Source organism: Cygnus olor, chromosome 16, assembly GCF_009769625.2.
Source record: "Cygnus olor isolate bCygOlo1 chromosome 16, bCygOlo1.pri.v2, whole genome shotgun sequence".
NCBI lineage: Eukaryota > Metazoa > Chordata > Aves > Anseriformes > Anatidae > Cygnus > Cygnus olor.
In genome coordinates, this window is record NC_049184.1 from 14,995,222 (window position 1) to 15,015,858 (window position 20,637).

At 45.4% G+C, this 20,637-nt stretch overlaps 1 protein-coding gene across 3 annotated transcripts; it reads right to left on the reverse strand.

Annotated features, from left to right (window-relative positions):
* Positions 1–900: 900 nt before the first annotated feature.
* Positions 901–20,034, reverse strand: RAD21L1 (RAD21 cohesin complex component like 1). Of its 3 annotated transcripts, XM_040575995.1 has the most exons (15): positions 19,936–20,034; positions 15,475–18,644; positions 14,670–15,040; positions 13,006–13,135; positions 11,532–11,631; positions 10,990–11,096; positions 10,410–10,595; positions 9,704–9,805; positions 8,769–8,882; positions 7,256–7,485; positions 5,798–5,900; positions 5,323–5,462; positions 4,554–4,640; positions 3,734–3,811; positions 901–2,467 (listed from the first exon to the last, which is right to left on the reverse strand). In XM_040575995.1, exons 3-15 carry the CDS (start codon positions 14,811–14,813, stop codon positions 2,279–2,281), a joined length of 1,710 nt encoding a protein of 569 aa, XP_040431929.1. In that variant the 5' UTR covers positions 14,814–15,040; positions 15,475–18,644; positions 19,936–20,034; the 3' UTR covers positions 901–2,278. The 3 variants fall into 3 exon arrangements, with proteins under 3 accessions (XP_040431929.1, XP_040431931.1, XP_040431930.1); XM_040575997.1 differs by lacking the exons at positions 10,410–10,595; positions 19,936–20,034 and having other exon boundaries at positions 15,475–15,755; XM_040575996.1 differs by lacking the exons at positions 15,475–18,644; positions 19,936–20,034 and having other exon boundaries at positions 14,670–15,146.
* Between the last annotated feature and the right edge of the window lie 603 nt (positions 20,035–20,637).

Here is a 20,637-nt window from a genome sequence, read left to right on the forward strand (position 1 = left end):
TCTTCACGTACTATTTCCAGCAAGGTTTGTACCTCGTTTATTCTGCTATACCGTTTTCAATGCGTGTATGTCCTGACAACCTGTCTCTTGTTTGTTGCTTCTTGCCTTCTGCTCTCCTCCACGCTCCTTTTGTTTCTGTGTTTCCCACTGAATCCGACGCATAGCCTGTCCCCCTGAAAGACAAAATTAATGAATTATCACATCTGCTGCCACTGGAGCTCCTCTCACTATCGTGGCAATGGCAGCAGCTCTGGTGTGTAAGATGCACGCTCATTCCAGATACCTTCTGGGGGTGAAAAATGGTTCCTTCTTCTCTCCCTGCTTTGTTCTGAATTTTGTTTCCTTCCTGACCCCTCATGCAGTCGTTGTCTCTGCTCCAAGCACACACACAATGCCTCAGGCCCCTGCCAAGTCTCTGACACTGCCTCACCGGTCCCCCTGCCCATCATGTCTGGGTGCAGAGAATTTGTGAATTGTCACAAGATTGCTGAGGTGTTACGACGAGCCATTGTTTCTCCACGGCTACTGAGAGCTGGGAAGGATACCTGGGACACAAGGAGTAAGAGGATGGATACCCATTCCTTTCAGAGGTAGCTTGCACTGCTGGGAGCTCGCTGGGAAGAGGCAGAACCTCGCCTTTTACAAGGTGGCAATATTTTCAATCCTCTTTCTGCCACGGGCTCACTCCCAAGACAATGAGCTCGAGACGTGGAGAGGCAAATCCTTGCCCCCAGACTGGGACTCAGACTCCTCAGTGTAAACCTCCAGGCCTCAAAGAGAAGAGCAGAACTGGCCGCTTGATTACTGTTCAAGTCAGAAAAGGAAAATACTGTTTCTTTTGCAGAGAATGGAAAAGTTTCCCCAAACGGGGCCAGTTTTCCCTCCCTTACACCCAGAAAAGTAACCCATCACAGAACAGCAGTGAAGGTTTTTTACTGCTTATTTTGTCAAATAGTCTAAAATAGAAAAAATAAAAGCTGAAACAACATCCCTCCATGAGCCAGCCAAACACCCCAACTCATCCATTCCTGCCCAGGGCAAAATCTTAAGTAATCTTAAAGCTTTTTTTTTTTTTTTTATTCCTGTAAATAGAGACATTGAAATCAGTGAGGGCTGCTCTTCCTCGTATTCCCTAAACCCTACATATACAAACAAATTAGCGCACAGCAGGGAACACCACATGTTAGCATGTAACTGAAATGCACATCTGGAAAGTCAGGAAGACAATATCATCCGTCCGTTTAAATTTTAAGAAAATCACAGCAAACGCTAAGAAGGTGAACCCAAACAACAGCTAGGTGGCTGCCAGCTTTGATCCTTCAGAACAAACACCAGTGAGCTAAGGAAACATCTTTGTTTGATTTTTATTGATTTCATATAAAGAGACGTCAACATACCCAAAGCACTGTGACACTTTGTTTGGAGCAGCGAACGTACAAACCATTCCATGCTGAGCAGGCTCGGTTAAGCTGCCTGCACCACGTGAAAAATATTATTGTTACAAAACGACAGTAAAGGTGTTAAAACTTTCCATAAATTAGATTAAAATGCCAAGGATTAATAATATTTCAGTTTAACATCTTTTTTTTTTTTTTTTTAAATAGGTCTATCTACACATAAATAAAACTGTTAGTCTTTATGGAAATATACTCCACACAATCTAAAATTGCAGGATTTCTAGGAAGTAGGATTTCTTCCTGATGCTTACATGACTTCAGGGATAACATAATTGTCTATCTCAAGACATGAAGATAATGCTGGAGACAGTAGCTTGTTAGACCTTAAAATATCAAAAACTGAACATTCTTTGAAAGAAATAATTTTAAATAGACTAAAGTTTTTGATAAAGATAGCTTGACAGATTTCTTTTCTCTTACTGATGGAGTAAAATAATTCACATACATGAGCCCTGCAAAAAATAATTTAGTTTCCAAAGCTGGACTCTAAGAAAGGCTTTAAAGAACTTTTATGAAGCCCTTCATAATGTAAATGTCTTATGTGGAATATGTATTTTTGCTATCTATTATCAACAGAGTAAGTAACTGCTCATTTTATAAACATATATGTGAGACTAAAGGTACAAGTGACCACCTTGATACCCAATGCTGCAGCAGCACACCTGCCCAAGCTAGTTACTTTGCAGTCCTGAGAGGTCACATAAATGAAGGGGAGCTCTGCTTAGTTCACCATGGTTTGACAGGACTTTCATTTTTTCAAGAAAAATATTTTCTGAAAAATCAGAAACATTTTTATTAGCTTATCTGAATACTGTGTGATTTCAGTAAGCATCGAACATGCGGCCGACAGTGGCTGTAATGTCTGCAAACGGAGCGCTCTGAGCGAGCTCAATAACAAGCTGTTTCTTCAGAACAAGGAAGATGTAAAACTTGGCCGCAACTTCTTTCCGGTTATTTTTCCGACAGAGCTCCCGTAAGCTGAAGGAATTCACTCCTGATTTGTTCAGGTGCTGCAGAAGGAAAAAAAAAAAAAAAAAAGAAATTCAGTTGGGTCAGTTTAACCGCCAAAAAAAAAATGGATCTCATCAAGTCTAAATTGAAGAGGGTTGCTCAGAGTGATCGTTTCCTGCTTGAAGGCCTTGAGTAGGATCTTACCTTGGCATTTACATTTACATAGTGACTCTTAACATTTTATTGCCATAATATTGCTAGCACCTACATATGTTACTAACATCTACATAAGCCCTCAGTTCTACTGAATTCAATGAAACAGCACCGAGGCATACCATGAAGCAAGCTGTAATGGTTTTCATGATTCAAAACTATAAAAATCATTGCATACCCTGTTCTTCGGAATACCATCTATACTCTAGACAATTTCAGTCACAGATAATTAACTGTTATTATTGCCTGTTTTTTTAAGGGCTGCACATATACGTAAGTAGTTATTTATGGGTGTTGCACTCAACCTTTTATAAATGTTCACATAAAATAATTAAAAGAACAAGAAGGCTGCCGAGTCAAACTCTAGCACTGGGGAAAAGCTGGGCTTGGAGCAAAGTTTGGTGGATTTTGCTTTGGCAGAAGCTCAGCATTGAGATGACAGGGCAAGGGTTTGAACATTCACCATCAGGACAGCCTGTGCTGCCTCCAAGGTGCCTGTTATGGTCTCGTTGATACTGAATCATACCTTACAGCTTCACCACTTTTGAAATGATTTCTGCAAGAAAGGTAGAATAAGCCTTCCGGATGCAAAGACTACCCTCCCTGTTAATTTTGTAGCACCTTGAAAGCACCGGGGCATTAAAAGCTCTCTTAAAGAAGGGGTTACCAGCTTTCTTTGTAGCATAACTATCACTCATTTCCATAGCCTTAAACTCAGAAACAGCTCAAGCAGATGAATAGCCAAATGAAGGCACCCTGCAGTGCACAGCTGAGATCTGGCAAACCTGTGGGCAGCTAGGAACTGGGCTTTGTAGCGATGCTCTAGAGCGTCCTCATAGAAGGAAGAAAACAAGGGCTTAGCAGTACAGCAAACGCTGCTGTGAAAACAACAGTTTAGAAAATTCTAGGCGATTCCAGCAGCTGTGGGAGAGTGGACATCATGTCAGGCACTCAGAATCCTGGTTTCCTACATAAACACCCAATAAAATCCAGCTACACACTGCACATGACATGCAGCAATATGCTAAACAGTATAAGCAGGAGGTTTTCTGACATCATCCAACTGAAATCGATAGCTGTTTGGTATTGATTACAAAATCCACCACTGTTACCTGTAAAGTTTTTAAGAACTGAAGAGTTCTTTTGCTCTGCTTAATTTCTTCATTGTCTTTGTTTTTCATTGCTAGCTCCTGTAGGAAATAAAACAGAAAGTTAGACAGCATGTGTAAAAAGACATACACCATGATGAAAAAAAGGACAAGAGTTCTAGCTTAATTGAAAATTCAGCTGAAACTGGGCATTCTGATGGCCATACACAGATTATGTGGGACTTCTGACACCTCTGCAGGCTTTGTGAAACAGAGAGAAAAGAATGTTAACCATGTTCTTTCTGCTACAACTAGAGATATCAGGTGCAAAAACATATCATGCACTATGAAACTGGTCCCAGTGAGCCCCAGGTAGGCAGCTTCACAATAAGAGACCACTCCGTGTAACTGGGATTCTGACAGTATTTGTAGTGGTTAGGAGTCAAAAAGGACGTTCAAAAATTCACCTTTAGGCTTTGGACTTAGCCTCTGCAGTTGCCTGGAGACAACTCCAGAGTTTTCAGAGTGTCTGAGTATCCTCATAATAAGTTCAGAAAGTGTTTCCTTTTTACATGGAAGCACAGTTTCTAAATACGTTTCTAAATAAGGAGATGTTTTCCTTACTGACTCTGTAACCTTTGAAGATAAGAGTATATGTATCCCTGATAACCAAGCTATTAAAATGTTTGACTGGCAAAATATGTCTTAAAGATTGTGAGCACACCAAAATTCACTGTAAATTCATGAAATTATCTTTTTTCTTTTTTTCTTTTTTAATGTTTCTGTGAAATAATGTAGTTCTGTTCTGAAATAAGTGAGAACTACCAGCTTTGAGTGTACATACATTTAACTCAGCTTGCTGTGCCGGAGCTTCCTGGCCCAGTGAATTATTCACAAATGAGGAGCTCTCAGAGAAAGCAGTTGCATCCTGCTGTTAGAACAGAAAGATCAATTGGCATTACAATTTTCGCATACAGTATCATTCTCTATTACACAATTCTTCTTAAAAAATATATAATAAATGTTTTCCAAAATGATTTAATAGTTGATATTTCTACCACGTCTTTTCTCAAATAGGAAAGGTCTTTGCTACAGTATTTATCCTACAAATATGGACTTTGTTCAGGCACAGGCCTTAAATTTTCTGTTGCCATTGGGGCCAGTTTTATCATTCCTTGTCAACTTTGGAGAGTCTCATATTCTCTAAAAACTCCCCCTTCACTTTAGCCTAAGAAAAGATGGCAGAAATAGATCATTCCTTATTGCTTTTTTCTCAATTTGAGACAGAAAAGATAATCATCTTTAGAAATGATAAAATATATTTTCAGTACAAACAGGTTATATCTTATATTAAAGTTCCAATTATACTCAGTGATTATATTGTAATCTATACCGATTAATAGATATTTTAATTCATTCATTGTGCGAGTCTGTGAAAGTGCTTATAAATAAAACTTTCCTGACACAAGCTAATTAATACTATACTGGCTGTCTCTGTAACAGGCTTTTCAAACATATATTAATAAATTCTTAACTTATTTTAAATGCAATCGTAACATAAAATGAAAAAAATAAATACATTTAGGTCTGTAAAATTTATGGAAACTGCTCACTAGTTTCTCGCCAAAGTTATTATCAGTTTCGTTTCTGTTACTCTGTGATGTCATTACAAATGAATCATTTCTAATTTTTCTCTCGGTCTCTGAATGAGCTGACTCCTGCAGGTAACTTGGTTCTTCCATTATCAGCATCTCTGTATTAACAAAAAAATAAAAATAAAAATAAAAAAGAAACAACAGTTAATCTCTGTCCTTAAAGAAAGAAAGAAAGAAAGAAAGAAAGAAAGAAAGAAAGAAAGAAAGAAAGAAAGAAAGGAAAAGAAAAACGGAAAAGAACACCAAAGTATTTACACAACTTTCTCTTTTTATAATTAACATAGCCAATTTCATTAAGATTTCAACTTATTTGGCCTATGATTTATAGAATACTGCACACAAAGTGTGTGCACACCATGCATGTGTCTGAAACATATAAAATAGATAATATTTGTCAACAGATAATGCTGCAGCAATAGAATTAAACTGTTACCTGAGGTATCTTGTTCTTTTCTTGTTTCTTCCATTTCAGACTCCACCTGCATTACGTTTCTTGCCATCTTAAATCCGCGACTCTCAAAGCATTTTGCAAACAACTGGAAACAATTATTTTTATTTTTTACTTTCAGACTATAATGTTAGATTATTTGCAAGCACCAAAACAAAGGTATGAATATGAACTGTATATAAATTACTGCAACTGAGAATTTAGAGATTTGAATTAGGTCATTTTAAATCTGCATTTTTTACAAGTAATAGCATTTTTCAGCTTCAACTTTGGCAGTGAAATCCATGAAGTCTCCATGAAGTCTTAGGAACAGCTAGGATCATTTTTCCCTGAACCTAGGCAGTAAGGAGGGGAGAAAGAAGGAAATATCCACATTTATCTTTTGATTTCTCTCCTCATGTACCGGTGTGAGAGTATTTTTCCTCCTCGTAAAGAACAAGTTGTAATTCTGCATCTCGACTCTAAGAGGTGAAGCTGCTCTGCTCTAATGAACCTGCAGAACTGCTCGCCTGGAGACCTTGCCTCTGAGCTCTCTCAGAGCTATACAACAGAAGAAACACAGTGCGATTAACACCAGGCTGCTGCACATGGGTTATAGCATATCTTTCTGTATCATCTTGTGTACAAGTTGATCTCTCTTTTCTTTGTCTTATCATTATCCCTAAACATAACTTCTTTGAATGATCTGTCAGATAATACGTGGGGACATGAAAGGCTTGATAGACCATATTTCCATGAAACAAATCTATCTTTCTTGCACAAAAAGAGTAGTAAGATCTACAACCACAGGTAAGGGTGTTCTGGCCCACCCTTCTAGCCCAAGGGATACAGTGATCAGGAACCTCTTGGCCTTCTGAAAGGCAAAGTCTCCTGACTGCTGTCCAGCTGGAAGCTTAATCTCCAGTTGGGAAAGTACAAAACAGATTGGCATACGTTTTTTCTAAAGTAATTAAAGATAAAATAATAATGTTTAAGCCTTATGTACCTTTAGAGTAAATGCAGAAGAAAGATATGATGCCATATTGATCACAGAGCAGAAATAAAAAATAAAATAAGAACAATTTAAAAAGGAACAAAATTGACAGAAATCATTAAAAAAGGTATGTTAGTGTGCAGTCAGTCAGGTGCTGGTGTGTGAAATGACGTATCAGTTCTCAAGTTTTTGTCATTTTCTACTTGATGTTGGAGCACTGAAGACTGGAGCCAGGAGCTGTACAGGTGGACTTTCTGCTGAAGTAATTAATGATGAGGACACAAATAACCATTAGGTATCCAACCGAACTGTACTGCAAAACAATACTTACGATGATGATATGCACCTGCAGTTTCCTTGGACTTCACATAAAACCAAGACTGCAAAATCTCTCACAGTTAGATCTTAGAAGTGCAACAGTCCCATAATCTACACAGTGGAATAAAAATCTACAAGGAATAAAACTTTACCATTTGTAGCTCGGCATGAACCACAGGCTGTGTAGGGTTGGACAGGAGTGTATCCACTCCTCCTGATTCTTTCCATGCCATTGTTTTTTTTGTTGGGGGTGCAAGGTCTAACGTAACAAGGATGTCTACGCAGTTGTTAAGTTGGTTGTATATAGCACTGCAGCTGAGCTCCTTGTCTTCATCCACAAGCAACTTCCTCTTTCTTTTATTTTTTTTCCTCTGGTTGAAAGCTAAGTAGAGCAAGCATTTATTAAAAAAAAAAAAAAAAAGGTATTGACCTCAATATATCCATGATCCCTGTGACCTCGTTCACTGACATACCTGTCTGTAGTGTATTTCAGCACTGAAGGGACTAGCTAGCAGAAAAGGGTATTGCTGAAAAAACTTACAGAATTCTCCCCTTTAGCCATATATTTATTGTTTGGAATTACAATATTCAAAACTCAGAAGAGGTGTTTCAGCCTCCCATTTCTGATCTAGGCCTGTTTTTCACTGATAGCTGTTACACAGTGAATATACATAAATAAGGTCTAACCCACAGAAAACATGAGCATGAAAATACCCACTGTGAGTCTAACCGACAGGTTGCAGACCTCCCAAATAGCTGCACAGGCTTTAAAATTAAACTACAAGTAGATGGAACATTTCTCCAAAAGTTTCCATAAAGTTTACCCTTCGTATTCTTGTACAGGAAATTGCCATATGTTTAATTACAGAAGGCATGAATATTGTACTAAAGAATCAGGAACACAATGACTTAATGAGAACACACGAGATACCAACAAACCCAAGTGAGCTATCTTTAATCCATCAGGAAGTTAATTATTCCAACAATTGCTGACGCACTCAACAGGTTTCATTATCTCATAATTAATATCTGTATTTGTCAGCTTTATACTTTTGCAATAAAATTAAGATGCACATTCTAATCACAAAATAGAGACACTGATTGGTTGCATATCCATAGCTTCCTGATAAAATTTCCTTTACTGGAAAATTCCAGTGTAGTATTCTAAAAACTATATCAATACGATCTTGTTTATTTGCTGACATCCACCAACACAATAGGCGAGGCTTAGATTTACTCACAGAAGAAAAGAAACATTTCTCTTTTTGCATCTTAATAAAGTTAAAAGATCATGAAACAAAATTTTACAAAGGCCTGACATTTTTAAGGTCATTATTTTACACCTAAAGGATCACTGACGTGTCACTGGCAATAGAAGTTCTGAAATTTCAGTAGCACTCATGAATAGGCTGGGCTTGCACTGCTAGCAGAACTGCAGAGCAGTAACACTTGATTTGGTATGTGGAAGGAACTGTAAGCAGAGATACGGGCAGATCAGATGATACTGGTCAACTTGGTACTGTTTTTGTATAATAAATATCATAAGATAGAATTCTGACAGCAGATGAAAGTGAGAATAATCTGTATTTCAAATATTTACACTAACAAGAAGAAAAGCAAACCTAGTAGTGCAAACTGTCAGCAAAAAAACAGTCAAGTTCTGACCTGTATCATCAACTGGCTCAAGCACAAATCCTTCGTCTTCTTTAGACAAAAGTATTGTTTCATTCATTAGATGGCTTTCTGTCTTAATCGCAGTGTCTTCACAGTTGGATTCAACTGTAAGAAAACACAGCAAATAGCCCAAATAAAAAAAGATGGAATAATTTCTCAACCTCATGACATGTAAGACTGATATCAGACAAAAAAAAGATCAGAATTAGAAAACTATGGTTGAGTCCATAATCTCACAATCACTTTAAGGAGTACTATCTGACACTGCTGCTGCTTATGTCCTGCACTGCACACTTCCTTTTGCTGACACAAGAATCTGTATGATCAGGTAGTGAAACAGACTGAAGTACTAAACTGTTTCTCATTAAAGACATTCCAGATTACTCAGTTTTAAAGTCACTGTGTAATGGTGGTATAAGGATTTAAGATTTAAAGGTAAAAAATAAAATTAAAAAAATTAAAAAGATTTTTTCCAGAAGCACTTTTCAAAATTAATTTATATTTCAGCAGCTTCATTCACCAATACCCAATAAAAATAGGACTAAGAGCACCTATATGAACTACTAAAAAGTAATTTGTAGCTGAAATATGAAGTCAGAAAAGCTGGTAGGTAATGTTCAAAATTCAACAAACCCTTATCCTGTTTCCTCTCCTCTACAAAAGTGATATCATACTGCCTAAGCAGCAGAGTGGATCTGAAGCATATCCAACACAGGATATCATATAAAAGTGTTTCTAAACAATGTCACGTTACAAATCTAGAATTCCTAGGCCAAATTCAATTGTACCTAAAATGGTGAAAAAAGTATATGAGGAAAAAAGGAAGAGAAATTAACAAAGGAAAAAGGCTGAATGTGAGTAACTTTACTTTATTGCAGGAACAGAGTGTTCACATGAGCAAGAAGGAGAAGAGACTGCAAACTCACTGGCTCTGGTGTTCTCCGGAAGATCTTGTGACAAAGGAAGTTCTTCCTCCATATCAAGAATGTCATTATTTAGGCCATTTTGCTCATCCCTCAGCAGGATTTCTTAAATATAAAACACATAGTTTTAAATCATGCTAAGTCTTGGTAGTCATGAAGTAGCCTGATACAGCCTAATGTTACTTATTCGTGGTTAATTCTGTGCAAACAAAAAAAGCTCAGCTTCCACAGACAGCAACGTTACAGCTATTTTCAACAGTACAAAAAGGAGAACATTTAGGGACATGGTTTAGTGGGTAATGTTGGTGGCAGGGAGACAGTTGGAGTAGATAATCCTGGAGGTCTTTTCCAACCTTAATGATTCTATGATTAGTCTTAATTCTGAGATCTCCATCTTTTCTTTGAAAGGTATGGTATTGAAATTGTTTAAAAGGTATGTCTATAACAGTTTACATAAATATCCTAAACCATCAACATGTAGAAGATACTTCATTGCCTTTGTTATTACAACAATCAAGATAAAAAATGATGCAGCGTTTTAGCCTTTAAAATATAAACTAAATTACTAAAAATTAAATATAAATCAAATGCTTTTAGTTCTAAAAATATATAATAAAATATCTTCTTTAATTCATTTTTACTTGGCAATGTCTAAATGATCATATAGTGATAAATAGCAAAAATTCTGTTAATCTGTGGCAAACCCTACCAATCATATCTGCACCAGCCTCCTCATCTCCAAAACAATCCTTCTCAAAACAGTAAACATCTTCATGCAGTGCAGACTTGTCTCCATTTACACTCGCAGAGGTGTGATCAGCCATGAGATTGTTGCTGCTCATTAGGAAGCTGCCGTCAAAGCAGCTCTGTTTTCTTAGTGTTTCTGGTTCCTCATCTGAATAAATACAGAATTTCTGATGCTTCATCTGCATAAATTTATGTGAAACGTATTTATCCATTTCCTATTTTTTCAAATAATTTTCAAAAGATCGTAAGATTTCCCATACCTCAAATTAAATAAACAACAGTCAACTTTAGCTAACTCAGTAAAAACCACCAAATGTTGGGTTTGATGCTCAGTCTTCAGTATCATACTATATTACTTAGGTAGAGTACTTACACAAAAATTTAAGCATGAGACCATATGATAGGCCAATCAGCACAAACATAAACAAACACTCTTTTAAGAATAGCTTTTTCATGTAGGGGAAGTATTCAGACTGTACAACATTTTGCAAAAAAACATACTTTCCCTTACAGAATATTTCTAATTTCTCAACTTCTCTCACCAAAGTTTCTATCACAGAGAAGTATGTTGCTTTCGTAATCCTCTGTAAGTGTGATGTCTTCAGCTCTGCTCTGATTCAAGGTAAAATGTTCTGCAACGTCAATGGCACTGATGGAAAAAAAAATAGAATGAACAGAAAGCCACTATTTAAACTAGTATTTATACTAGGGCCACTATTTATACTATTTTTTGTATGTTATACTAATTTTTTTGTATTTTATACTAATTTTTGTATATAATTTTTTTCCCAAGGTCAGTAAGTTGTTTGCAGGGCTCACTCAGACAATTTTAAATGAGAAAATCTTGCAGGATAAGTTCAAAATATTATGTCATTGTAAAGGTCTGTTGATTAAATGGACTTGGAGGAACTCTATGAAAGCACAGTTCTTGTGACTGTAGCCTTGTAAAGTTTGACTCAGGATTTCGAAGAAATCAGTTATCAAATCAAAACAATTCAAAACAAATCTTGATCAGATAACTGTAAGGATATATTTTGCTTCTGAAAACACTAAAATAATGAATAAAAAGTAGGGAAGAACTTACTTTAAATCAGGTAGTGGAGTATCAAAATCATGAAATTCTTCAGGTAATGTAATGGACTGATAAGCAGCTTCAAAGCTCTGTTCTGGAAGGTCAACAAGTCCTAAAAGAAACAAAACAAAACACAATAAGTATCAATAAAATAAAAGTAACATCCTCCCAAGTAGATATAGTAAGACTATAAAGCTGTCAGGAGGGTATGCTGCCTTTATAAAGAACAAAAAGGTAAAGTTTAGGCAGGTTGTCAACAGGACCACAAAATGAAATTAAAATTCTCAATTTACGTATGTATTAGAAGCCACATTTTTTATAGACAGATAGACAAGAGTATGCTGCTGTTAGAAACTGCTACAGGTGCTATAATGCTGTAAATACACTGGGTTTATGAAGAGTTAATTAAAGTCACTGAAAGATTCTCAGCTGACATTCAGTCTAGAGTCTTTCATACCATTTTAAATTAATTACTGTGCTTTATTTTTCTGTCCTGTGTCTGTATTACACTATTCACCAGCATCAAATAATTACAAAATCAGGCTGCAAATACGTAGTAGTCAGAAAATCCTGGAACAATTCATGTTAGAAGGGATTTCTGAAGGTCGCCTAATCCAACCTTTGGCTCAAAACAGAATTAATTTCTAAGCTAGATCACTTTTGACTGTTTCTGATGCTGGAGTTTCCACAGCATCCCTGGACGACATGTTTCAGCATTTTACTATTTCAAGTGTGATTTTTTTTTCCTGCTTACATCTAGTTGGAGTTTGCCTTGCTGCAGTTGTGACCATTGTCTTTTGTTCTTGTGCTATGTGGTCCTCTACCAGCTCCTATAGTAACTGTTAAAAATAGTACTATGTACTTATTGCAAGTGTTTCTTCTAGCATTTTCCAAATATTTACAAACATTAACTAACTAATCTCCATCATATCCTTGAAAATCATGTACAGTAGGTATTTGCTATTCTGCACACAGGCTAGGTCACAAAGCACATTAAGGCTGGCAATAGATGCCAGTGTCCTGTTCGAAATCTTTTTTTAGACAACAGTGCCTCCCCATTTGTGCCTTAAAACAACAAACGTGCAGCCTGTTTGAAAAGGATTCAGTCATCTCAGTTTGTTTCTTGCTGGCTTTGTGGCTAGAGCTCAAATCACAGTCAGATCTGGCACTAACACATTGTTAGACATGTTGTTGGTGTCATTAGAAAGGAAAATTAATTATCTAGCAACGTGGGCTGAATTCAAGCTTCTTCTTGTATGACTGTTTAAGATACTGCTTCTTTTAAAGATGTCAAAGACTTGAAATTACATTGAAATAAACCAGACTAAACCTTGGCAGTAGGCACCAATAGGCACCATCGTAGGCACCATTGAATTCAATGTCGTTTGGGATCAATAAGGTGTATTTAACAGAAACTTCCAAAATTAAGTTTTAAGATAAGAGCAGAAAAGGACAGAGATGGAAAAATGTAGAATTCTGTACGTACCTGGGCGAAAAGCTGTCTTCATTTTTGTCAAAGCTTCACTACAGTCTGCCAAGAGGTATTTTGCTTTCCTGTGGTAAATCCGCACCACTCCTAAGAGTAAGTGTCCTGAGGTGCGCAGAGCTATTGTAAACTTTGAAATTTACAACAGAAAAGTTGTTCAGGAGTTAATATTTTTGGCCAAAAAAGAAAAAAAAATATATATATATACATATATTACACAGCAGTAACAGAGTTATAGCAAAATACACCAGTAGAGAGCTCTAAGAAATTCAGCAGGGCTTTGTACTGTTATAGAGGATCACAGGCAAATGAATTTCCAGAGCTAGGAACTTCTAGTTGCTTCTGTCCCTAAGCATTGCCATGCTGAAGCCTAAGCCCTGAATCAATGCTCTTGTTTCATCCGCAAGGTCTCAGCTGACTACCAGTGAACAGTGTAACACGTCTTGAAAAGGAAAGTAGCTGCACATATTCTAATATTTGCCACTTTGTTTATTCAAGTGAGAGGACGTTATACCAACTATGCTCTTATTTACGCAGTCTTCCTGCATCAAGAACACTCCCCTTGGCCATTCCAATGCTGGACAGAGCGGCGTGCAAGGGAAAGACTACAACCTCTTTGAAAACACTTCCAAATAATAATACCAAGATCATTTTGACAAAGTTCAATTAATCATAATCCATGCAAGATAGACAATGAAAATCAGACTACCAATTATCAAGCAGGTATTTTCACAGGGAAAAAAAGAAAACTGCTTGCTCCAGCAGAAAGCCTTGGATCTCCTTAGGAATCGATTAGTGATGGTGCAAAATGTTCCTTACTCTTCCCTTGGATGCAATTGCAACAGAGAGGCCAAGGACTGAGTCATGGATACTCGACTGCTTGCATCTGTGCTTGTTTGAATCATACCTTATCTGTGGTACACAGAGGATTAATACAGAATCTGTCATAAGCACTAATTATGCTTAATTATATATTTATCTGCCTATAATGGTGGGCCTGGAAGAATTCCACTGAAAGTTCAAGGATGGTTATGATATGTCAAAGGTTATTTATCATAAGATCGGAAAAAACGTTCTTCTTGAATGGTCTGGGTACGATTTTATGGTACTTTTCTCAGTCCCTTTACTTTGGTTAAGCAGCTGGCTTTTTTGTTGTTGTTTTTGAGAAAATTTCCTCAAATACTTGCAGTTCCCAAACTATGTTGCATAGCTGCAGCTAGTACTCAAAGTCTCTGAAGAAAGACCAGTGCTACTACATGATACTGACAAGCTCGTCCCATTTCATGCAGTAGCTCAAACCCACTTACCACAATCCCTTGGCCAGCTGTGCCCACAGAGCACACTCCAGAGCTCCATCAGTATGTAGAAAAAATACATTTGAATATGTTGTGGTAAAATTTTTCTTATACTGTAGATAAATATATTCCACAGATCTCCAAGGGCTAAATAGCAAGTAAAATATTTATATCACTTTAATTTAATGGAACAGAGGTTTTATCTGAGTGAGAACTGAATAAAATCACAGTAGGAATCACGCTGGTTTTGAAACAGCCACAAATTTGTCTTACTAAGTCTTCACAACAGCAATAGTCCTCTTCCCTACAGAAGATTTACATCTCTACCCCAGAACTTACCAGAAGACGCTTCCCCCTTTAATAACCTACCTTTGGTGAGATGATATTTTTAACGGTAGTCTCTAAATTACATTCAAATATATGAGCTTTGGTGAGCTTCTTCTCCCAGTGGGCGGCAAGCCATATTTTGGCCAACGGCCCACGCTTGTTCACGAGCAAATGCATGTAGAACATGGTGTCAGTGCTGAGGCTCGTAGGTCACCTGTGCTGCCACTTTCCCTGGGCTTTTCCCCTTCTCCCTTGTCTTGGAGGCAAAGTAGAGAAGGGTCCTGGGGAATGAGGGGAGAGCAGGCGGGCAGAGGGTGTGAAGCTCCGAGGGAAAATGTCCGTCAGGGCCTCGGAGAGAGATGGAGCTGTGGGTCGGAGCTGACAGAGCAAACACTGGCACAGGAGGAGCACACCTGCAGGCACAAGGACAGATGTCATGGGGGACAGACAGACAGCAAGGGGCTTTCAGGGGGGCACACAGGACGGGGTTTGGGGCGGGATGGGGGCTGCAATGAAGGGCGGGAGGTGGAATGGGGCAAGCCCTGGGGAGTGGAGGGGACGGGGGGACTTAGTGGGGCCCTGAGGGGAGAGGGGACTTAGAGGGGGCCCTGAGGGGATGGGGGACCTAGCGCAGCGCTGAGGGGATGGGGACGGGGGGGGGCCCAGCCTGGTGCTGGGGACATGGGGGGCTGTAGGGTGCTGAGGGGACGGGGGGGCTTCAAATGGCTGCCAGGGACTGGCGGGACTTAGCGTGGCGCTGAGGGGACGGGGTTACCCAGCCTGGTCCTGAAGCGATGGACGCTGAGGAGAGCTGAGGAGAGGAGGGATTACTGAGGGACCGGGGTACCCAGCCGGGCGCTGAGGGGATGGGGACGACTCGCCAGGGTCCCGAGGGGACGGCAGTGCCCAGCGGGACGCTGAGGGGACAGCGGGGGCCTCGGCAGGGCGCTGAGGGGACGGCGGTGCCCAGCCGGGCGCTGAGGGCGGCCGCGGAGCCGGGGCCGAGGCCTGAGGGCGGCTCCCGCCAAAAGGAGAGGGCGGCGGGCGGCGGGCAGAGCCCAGCCCGGTCCCCGCAGCCCCCGCCCGGTCCCGGCACAACGAGGGTGGTGCTGAGGGGACAAACGAGCCTCAGACCCCCTGCCCCGGGTCCCGGGGGCTTTGTTCCGCAGCCAGGGGCGGCCCCGGGAGTCCTGAGCCCAGTGTGCCAGCCGCAGCTGTATCATGAGGCGCCCGTGGCTTCCCTGTCACCTCGCTGTTAGCTGACGAAAATCAGACCTCAGTTGTCACCACAAAACGTTTTCAGCCCCTTCCCAGCGTGGCTCAGTGGCTGGGAGGAAGAGCAGGAGAGGGTTTTCTGTCATAAAGCCCCCCTGGAGCCAGGCATCCCCCTGGGGACCTGGAGGAGCCCCAGTGGCACCCACTGCCTCAGCCAGGGCACTGATCCTGCCCAGGTGCCCAGCGCTGCCCATCCTGCGGCCGGTGCCAGGCTGCATCAGCTCCAGCCATCCCAGAGCCAAGGCTGATTACCAGCCCTGGGTCCAGAGCCAGCCCCGGCCATAAATCAGTCCCCCTAAATCACTGGGTGTCCCCACCTCTGTGGCAGCCAGCGGCTGGTGCCCGAATTGCCCAGCTGCTGCCCCTGTCCTCTGCGTCACCTTGAGCCGTGCTCTGCTGCGGGATGCTGTGAGCAGCGAGGAGGCAGGGACAGAATTCTCCTCCACGGGGCTGGATTGAGGCCAGTGGGTGCCAGGAGCCTCTGCAGGACCGGTGTCAACAGGGCTGTGCTGCAAGGGGATGTTCTGGAGGGGACCAAAGGGACACACCTGCATCCACAGCCCCCCTGGCTGTCCCCATCCTTCTCCCACTGTCCTCTGCCTGCTCGGGGCTCCAGCTTTCTGTCCCCTTCATCCCTATTTAATCATTTTGTCCGAACAGCCTGTCCCTGTCACCACAGCCCCATCCCACCCCTCGCCCTGCTCCATCTCCCAGGCTCCCTCCTCCCCCCCCTCCTCTTTCTATTTATTTCCAGCTCTCTCGCAGATTCATTCTGCATTTTGGCAGTGCTGTCTCTGACCTTGGCTGTCTCCCTCCTCTCTGTGCTCCTGTGCTGGCAGCATCAATCTTGGCTGTCTCCCTCTCTCCTCCCCTTCCTGGTGCCAGTGCCCTGGGGATGCTGTGGCCCTGCCAGCCCCGGGCAGGCTCGGGGCAGTGTTTGGGGCTGCACATCCCACTCCCACCAGCCCTGAAAAGGTCCGAGGCCAGCTCCCAGCACCCATCCAGTAAACGCAGCAGACCCAGGAGCAGCACAGCAAAAGCAGCAATGTGCAAGGGGCATCGCTCTGCCTCATCCATTAGCGGTGTCCTCACGAGCACAGCTGTGGGTTTGGGGTGCAGGAGCACACGTTGACCCCATTGGCAGAGTGGGTACAGACCCCAGCCCACACCACTGCTCCAGCACTTGTGGGCTCACCCCCGTCCACATATAGACTGGGCACGTTCAGGTGCATCGGCACTGCAGGGCTTGGGGACCCCAAAACGCAGGGCGTGACGGCATGCATTGCTCTGCTCAGGAGCAGACTGGTGGCATTGCTGTTTCTCCTGAATTCGGCGATGTTCGAGGTGGCAGAGCTCAGTGCTGACGCGCTCTCCTCCCGTCCTCGCTCCCGTCTGCCCGTCTGGTGGCACAATGTGCCCGCGTGCTCCAGATCCATCTTTTCCCGCTGATTCGGGACAATCTGTGTCCCATGACCTACTTGTCTCTAAGCATCTTCTGCCTTCCCGCCGAGTGGGTTGGCACTAAAGCCTCTCTAAATGTGGTTAACATGTCAGGATGCACTTACGTTTATTTTTAATTCTGCCACTTTCTCAGCCCAGCTCTGGATGTGTCCCTGGGGACACTGTGCTGGGAAGCCTGTGCCTTTCGACACTGCGCTGGGAGAGGAGACAGGAGGAGCAAGCGGGTGGGTCGCAACCACACGGCACACACAGCCCTCGCTGCAAACAGAAATTAATAAAATTGTGTGTATCCACAGCCCCGACACAGCAAAAGGGGGTGAGCAGTCCCTCTTTTTTTTCCCCTGTCAGAGCTCAGGTGTTGGAGCTCCAGGTTCAATCCCTTTTTGGGTGGTGCAGGTCAGCAACAGCCACCATGTGGGCACTTATGGCCAGAGAGGTTGGGGGAGTTGCAAACCCATGTTGTGGAGCTAAACAAATAATTAAAGCTGGCAGAAAACCTTCCCAGGGCACCTTGGAGGAAAATAAAGGGGAAAAAAAAAGGCAAGGAAAGAGGTAAAAAATATCCAGGGGGTAATTTTTAACACAAACTTTAGAGTTTAATGCAGAAGATGCTCAAGGAAGGATAACGTTGTCACCCGTCATTAACCTGCCGAGCAGCGAGGGCAGGAGCCAAGCCTCCTCTTGCCAGAGCCAGCACGCTGGACGCGTGCAGTCAATGTGCTGGACTAAGCTCATCCTCTAAGCTCTTCAGACCTTTTTGATCAGTTTTAAGTGAATTTCACAGACCAGAGAGAGTCCCTACCGGTTTCATGAAATGGGTGGTCGGAGGTTGCTGCCACCACACAGGACATTGCCCCAAGGGTGCCTGGAATCAAGTGTGGCCGCAGGACTTGTACGGGGGGACGGGCACAGGGCATGGGGGGCTCGGGGCAGGGGGTGGCCAGCCACGTGAGCTCACCCGGCGCTGGCAGTGGCATCCACACATCAACTGGGTGCTATCGCACATGAGCTGCTGAAGACACTGAAGGCATGTGAATGTGCTGAAGGGGATGGCAACGTGAGGGACAAATCTTCCCGGCAACTCTCAGCAGCCCACCCCGCTATCACTCGGGATTTACGTCCGCACCACCACTCCAGGCACGGCTCCAAAAGCAGAAATAGCACGTCTTATTAACAACGGGCTGAAAGCGTGCTCCTGGCCAGCAGGTCACTGCTGGGGCTCAGGCATGGATCCAGTTTCAGGTCAAAGAGAAGCGGAGCGTGTTCAGTAACACGAGTGCGCTGGGAAAAATGGGATAACGCGGTGAGAGACGGGGTGATGGGGAGCGCGGTGCTGCGGGACTGCAGCCACCTCTCCTGGCTGGCACCATCCGAGGCTGGAGCACCCCACACCCGGCCCAACGCCTGGGTCAAGCCCTGAATGCTTTCTGGGGGTTTGGGGTCAGGCTTGACCCTAGAAGGGGCTCTCAGCAGGTGGCTGGGGCTGGAGCCCTCCCTGCTGCAGCCCCCGTCACCAGCCCACCTCTGTCCCATGTCCCCAGCAGGGCCAGCCGGTTGTGGGGTGCACAGCCAGCACCCCATGGGCACAGCCCCGGGGACACATCCCGTGCCCTTCCCGGTGCAGACACCTCTCCGCTGCTTACCCCTTCCATCCACACCCATCCCCACGCAGCCCACCCTGGGGTGCCCACGGGGGGTCCCCGGTGCCTCCAGGTGTCGGCGCGAGGGGGTCCCCGCCGCAGGTGGGGGAGACCGTTGCGCAGACGGTGCCGGTGCACCAACCGGGCTTGTGTGCGTGACGTGTGTGCACGTGTGTGCCCGCGGTCCCCCGGGGCAGCGGCTCTACGGTGTGCGAGCGTTGGTGTGTGTGCGTGCGGCGCCGGAGCCCCCGCGGGGCCGGCAGCTCGGGTGCCACCGCCGCCCTCCATCCCGACCGCGGCGGCACACGGCACCGGCACCGGCACGGGCAGCCGGCGGGGGGTAGGCGGCCGGGAGCGGGGGGGGCAGACCGAGGCGGGACCGGGGAGGCAGCGGGGGTGAGGGAGCGGGAGCGGGGCCGGGTGCGTGGGACCGGGGGCTCCAGCGCGGTGCGGGTGACCGGGGGGAGGCGGCTCGGCACGGCACGGCTCGGCTCGGAGAACCGGGGAACCGGAGGGGACAGCTCGGCGCGGGGAAGCAGGTCCGGGGAGGGGACGGGACGGGGGGCGGGGGGCACAGCCGTTTCGGGGAAAGCAGCCCGGGGTGGTGGTCACAGGGACGCGGCTCCGCGGGGGGGGAGGCACAACCCGGCTGGGGGGGACCCGGGTCCCGCGGGGGGGGGGAGGGGAACCCCGGTTCGGGAGGCGGTCCCGGGTGGCGGGGACGGGGCAGGGGAGGGGGCAGAGCCCGGTGCGGGTGAGCGGGGCTCGGCGGGAGGGAGCAGCTCGGGGGGGGGGGGGGGGACGGGACACACTCAGCCTGCTCGGGCGGCGGCGGGGAGGGAGGATTGGGTGGGGAAACGGGGCCGTGACCGGGACCGGGAACAGGGACCGGGAACGGGGACATCTCCTCCCGCTCCGTGCGCGCCGCTCACCTCTCTCCGCGCAGGGCGGCGGCTCCATGGCGGCCCCGCGGGCGGCGGAGCTGCGGAGCCCGGCCGAGACGGCGGCGACAACGGGGAGCGGCGGCGGCGGCGGCGGCGGCGGCGGGGGGTGGGTCCGGGGGGGCTCGGCCCGGCCCCGGGCCCGGGGCTGGCTCTGGCTCTGGGCTGCGCGCTGAGCGGCGCGGCGCTGGTGGTGCTGGCGGGGGCCGTGCCGCGGGCGGCGCGCCCCGACCCGGCCGTGCCGGCGAGGCAGATGGAGCGGCTGGAGGCACGGGCGGCTCGGCTCCGAGCACGCCTCGACCGCTGCACCGTGGCCGGCTTGGCGTTGCTGGCCCTGGGAGGGCTCCTGCTCGCCGCCCTCCTGCTGGCCGCCGCCGCGGCCCGCCGCCGAGCCCGAGCCGCCCGCCGCGCCGGGGGCACCTACGGCTCGGTGCGCCTGAGGATGCGCAGGGTGTCGGCCGAGGGGGCTCAAGCACTGCTGGAGAGTCAGCTCAGCCCCCCGCCCCAGCCCCCCGAGGGGCCGGGCTCGTAGCCCCGCGCCGCCCCGGGGCCCCCGCGCCGCCGGCAGAACCGGGGCTCCCCCGCAGAGCCCCGGTACCCGTGCCGTCGCAGCCCGGTGAGGCTCCGGGCACCCTCCTGGCCGCCCCGGCCCCTTCTGGGGTGGGGGTCCCGGCCGGCAGCAGCGGGGTGACA